Genomic DNA, 4,986 nt, shown 5'->3' with positions numbered 1-4,986 from the left:
ATACATTAAATTGTAAACATTCTAAATAAATTGTAAACATTCTATTCTGTATAATATTGTAACCACTTTACATTATATTGTAAACACTTTATATTATAATATAAACAATTTGCATTATATTGTAAACACTCTAAATTATATTGTAAACATTCTGTATTATATTGTACATGATTTGTATCATATACATTCTATAAAATATTTTAACCACTTTACATTATATTGTAAACACTTTACATTATATTGTAAACACTTTATATCATATTGTAACCACTTTACATTATATTGTAACCACTTTACATCATATTGTAAACACTTTACATCATATTGTAAACAATTTGCATTATATTGTAAACAATTTACATTATATTGTAAACAATCTAAATGATATAGTAAACAATCTAAATTATATTGTAAACAAACTCAATTATATTGTAAACATTCTGTTTTATATTGTACATGATCTATATTACATTTGATAATTCTAAATTGTATTGTAAACACTTTACATTATATTGTAAACCCTTAACATTGTATTGTAAACACTTTACATTGAATAGTTAACACCCTAAATTATATTGTACATGATCTACATTACACTTAATAATGCTAAACTGTATTATATACATTCAACATTATATTGTAAACACTCTACATTATATTGTAAACATTGTACATAAGATTTAAACACTCTCAATTATATTGTAAACACTCTACATTAAATTGTTTACACTCTCAATTATATTGTAAATATTCTATATTAAATTCTACATGATCTACATTACACTTTATAATGCTAAATTGTATTATATACACTCTACATTGTGTTGTAAACACATAACATTATATTGCAAACACTTTATATTATAATGTAAACACTTTATATTATAATGTAAACATTCTGTATTATACTGTAAACATTCTACATAATATTGTAATCATTGTGTGTTAAATTGTACATGATATACATTACATGTTATAATTCTACATTGTATTGTAAACACTTTACATTATATTGTACAATAGGATGCTGTGGGTATTTTGTACAAGTTAATAAAATAATTGTTTATAAGAGTCAGTGACCTTTTTCCTTGTGTAAAAAACAGATAGCTAGAAGCCTTAGACCAGGGGTTTTCAACATTGGGGTCATTTTCTTTGTGGGATATTAATCGCTTTGAAAACCCTTGCCTTAGATATGCATACCTCATTTAGGATAACATTTTTACAAAACCGCGCACGAAAGCGATCAAAATCGGAGTTGATATAAATACAAGCAACAATATATGATCATTCAAGATCTATTGATGCATTGTCAATATCGGATATTGTATTGTCAATATCGGATATTGCATTGTCAATATAGGATATTGCATTGTCAATATCGGATATTGCATTACCAGTTTCGGATATTGCATTGTCAGTATCGGATATAGCATTGCCAATATCGGATATAGAATTGCCAATATCGGATATTGCAATATCAGTATCGGATATTGCATTGTCAATATCAGATATTGCATTGTCAATATCGGATATACCATTGCCAATATCGGATATACCATTGCCAATATCGGATATTGCATTAGCAGTATCGGATATTGCATTGCCAATATCGGATATTGCATTGCCAATATCGGATATTGCAATACCAGTATCGGATATTGCATTACCAATATCGGATATTGCATTGTTAATATCGGATATTGCATTACAAGTATCGGATATTGCATTACAAGTATCGGATATTGCATTGTCAGTATCGGATATAGCATTGCCAATATCGGATATAGAATTGCCATTATCGGATATTGCATTGTCAATATCGGATATTGCATTGTCAATATCGGACATACCATTGCCAATATCGGATATTGCATTGTCAATATCGGACATACCATTGCCAATATCGGATATTGCATTGCCAATATCGGATATTGCATTGCCAATATCGGATATTGCAATGCCAATATCGGATATTGCATTGCCAATATCGGATATTGCATTACCAATATCGGATATTGCAATACCAGTATTTGATATTGCACTGCCAATATCGGATATTGCATTGTCAATATCGGATATTGCATTGTCAATATCGGATATTGCATTGTTAATATCGGATATTGCATTGTCAATATCGGATATTGCATTACCAGTATCGGATATAGCATTGCCAATATCGGATATAGAATTGCCAATATCGGATATAGAATTGCCAATATCGGATATTGCATTGCCAATATCGGATATTACATTGCCAAAATCGGATATTGCATTGCCAATATCGGATATTGGATTACCAGTATCGGATATTGCATTGCCAATATCGGATATAGCATTACCAATATCGGATATAGCATTACCAATATCGGATGTTGAATTTGGCATGAAAACGGAAACATTTTCATGATCCTCCTTCTAACAGATAATATTACGCCAATCTGATTAAAATAAAATATCAGGCTTCGTCTGATGTTTTTTTCTGAACGTTACTACACTATTGTTCACTTGCAAGACACAAATTCAAACGAAGCATCAGGAATCTCATTTCAATCAGATATTTCAATATTGGTAGGCGATAGAAATACTATGAGCTTCAAAATCAATATTGTTTTTCCTACAATAAAGATGAGTTGCGGGATGAGTCAGAGCGTTTTTCTCTAAATTAGTTACATACCACCAACCACCCATAGTGATGTTCGGCAGGTCATTGCAAGGTCTGTCATACGTACAGAAACGTTGAAGGTTCGGACTGCCTAGTGTGTCACCGGAAGCATCACTTACAGCCCCAACAGTAGCTTTATACAGTAAGGACTCGTCATCCAATGTAAATGAATCATACAAGATACTGAATCCAACATTGGTATCACCATTACTACAATACAATTGTACTTTCTTTGGTCCGTTATAGAACGATGATAATTTATGCATCCACTCTAGCCCCATCCACAAGTTCAAATTGAAACCAAATGCGTATTTATATTCACTCCATGTTCTGTTAAATCTCAAATCAAATATCCTTGGGTTCCTTACCATGATGACCGTCTCGCCTAACGCATTACAAACGGATACGAATGCGAGTTGTGATGTCGTTGGTTTGGTAAGGACGCTGGTAAAAGCACCCGAAGCCAGATAAACATTCGCGTCCTTCGCTTCTTTACAATCTGGAAAATACATTTGTAAACAATAAATCAATTCGGTCTCCAACCGTGATGACATATTCGAACGTAAACCGAAACGTCTGAATCTATTCCAGCCTCTGATAGTTATTTGGACAGTTAGTCAAACTGTCCAAAAATTTGAACATGCAACGTATTATTGCGCAAGAGCTACGTTCGAAACTTATGACCGCTATACTTAATATGGACCAAACTGGTGGTCGCTATGGTTAGGAATTTTAGGTTGTAACATTGCAGGTAAGTATTGTTACGAAAGCACAGGCACAGGCTATAGATTAGATTATGAAGTCAGAACTATATATATTTCTAAGTGCTGTTAAATTTAGTTTAGTTAGAATTTAAAAACAATCCAGCAGTACCGATTCATCGATGTAAAGCCTCAAAATTGACCAATTGAAGACCTACCATGTACATATCTCTCACAATTGTTTCCGGTAAAACCATTCCGGCAAGTACAACCATTGTTGAACGTTCCTCCGTTTAAACAACCATTGTCGTCAGAGGGTATATATTCTTCATTCTAAAACGAAATACATAGAAGTAACGTTATAGAGCCTTAAATTGAATTGAAAGAATACATTATATTACGAAGACATTAAATTACAAAGAACTTGGCATTTAATGACATGTAATCACAATCAAAGATAAGTTGCATTGACAGAGGCTTTCCATTTATACAGAGCTGGCACTTACAGATCACGCTGCGTCTAAAAGATGTTGCATTTACAAAGACATTTCACTCAGGGATACGTCACATTTACATTGTTACATATATCGTATGTAACGTTGACACATACTCTGCAAGGCGTTATGTATAGATGCGTGAATGTAACATTTCTGTGAATAGAACGTCTTTGTGAATATAACGGCTTTGTAAATATAACGTTTTTGTAAATATAACTGCTTTGTAAATATAAATATAACGTCTTTGTGAATATAAATATAACGTCTTTGTGAATATAAACATAACGTCTTTGTTTATATAAATAAATCTTCTTTGTGAATATAACGGCTGTGTACATATAAATAGTAAATAGAACGTCTTTGTAAATATAACGTCTTTGTAAATATAACGTCTTTGTACTTTATTACTGCTTTGTAAATATAAACATAACGTCTCTGTTTATGTAACGTCTTTGAACGCGCAACACCGTTGTAAAGTTAACCTTACCTTCAGCAACAATCTATAACCAAAGTTATCCATCAGTGGAAAACTGTTACAAGTTACATCGAAAATTCCTTCATGAAAGGTACATTTGACAACACCAGAGTCAGACTTGACAGTCAGAGCTCGACACCAGGAGTTTCTTCCACAGTAAAAATAACAGTAGAACACGTTCCGAATCGTCCAAGTTTCCTGGACCATCACATCAGCGTAATGATCTTTACAGACTGTAAAATCTTGTAGATCAGTTACAGAAACACATTGGGTGTATCTTATAATCACCAGTAAATAAATGTACATCAGAGACATCTTGTAATACTGCAATTTACAATGTGTTATTTCCATATTACGATATCTACGTATAAATCTCTTAAAGACTGTTCTCCTCGGAACAATTCTACTCCAAGTTGGCGAAGTGTCGGTAATTTCAATGAACAAAAATATCGTCGTCTGAAATTGAAAATTGTTACTGGAAAAAGTAGTGTTTTAATAGATCTTGGTAACTCTCTCCATGATAATTACCGGCTACCGATGTAGGATGCTTAATGGCACTATGCGAACGTGTTTTTCACCTGGCATCATACAGGTAGATCAATGTCTAGACTGATACTGAAGTGAAAGTCTCATATCTAGTGTATCTATATA

At 32.4% G+C, this 4,986-nt stretch overlaps 2 protein-coding genes across 2 annotated transcripts; both read right to left on the bottom strand.

Annotated features, from left to right (window-relative positions):
* Positions 1-1,295: 1,295 nt before the first annotated feature.
* On the bottom strand, positions 1,296-2,231 carry LOTGIDRAFT_122800 (hypothetical protein; the record flags this gene model as incomplete). The annotated part of the gene is made up of 1 exon (XM_009060467.1): positions 1,296-2,231. One exon carries the CDS (start codon positions 2,229-2,231, stop codon positions 1,296-1,298), a length of 936 nt encoding a protein of 311 aa, XP_009058715.1.
* Positions 2,232-2,559: 328 nt separating this feature from the next.
* On the bottom strand, positions 2,560-3,033 carry LOTGIDRAFT_123143 (hypothetical protein; the record flags this gene model as incomplete). Its single annotated transcript, XM_009060466.1, has 1 exon — positions 2,560-3,033. One exon carries the CDS (start codon positions 3,031-3,033, stop codon positions 2,560-2,562), a length of 474 nt encoding a protein of 157 aa, XP_009058714.1.
* Between the last annotated feature and the right edge of the window lie 1,953 nt (positions 3,034-4,986).

This window comes from Lottia gigantea (genome assembly GCF_000327385.1).
Source record: "Lottia gigantea unplaced genomic scaffold LOTGIsca_42, whole genome shotgun sequence".
NCBI lineage: Eukaryota > Metazoa > Mollusca > Gastropoda > Lottiidae > Lottia > Lottia gigantea.
Note: the sequence above shows the minus strand (reverse complement) of the source record. Positions and strands in the feature narration are given on the sequence as shown.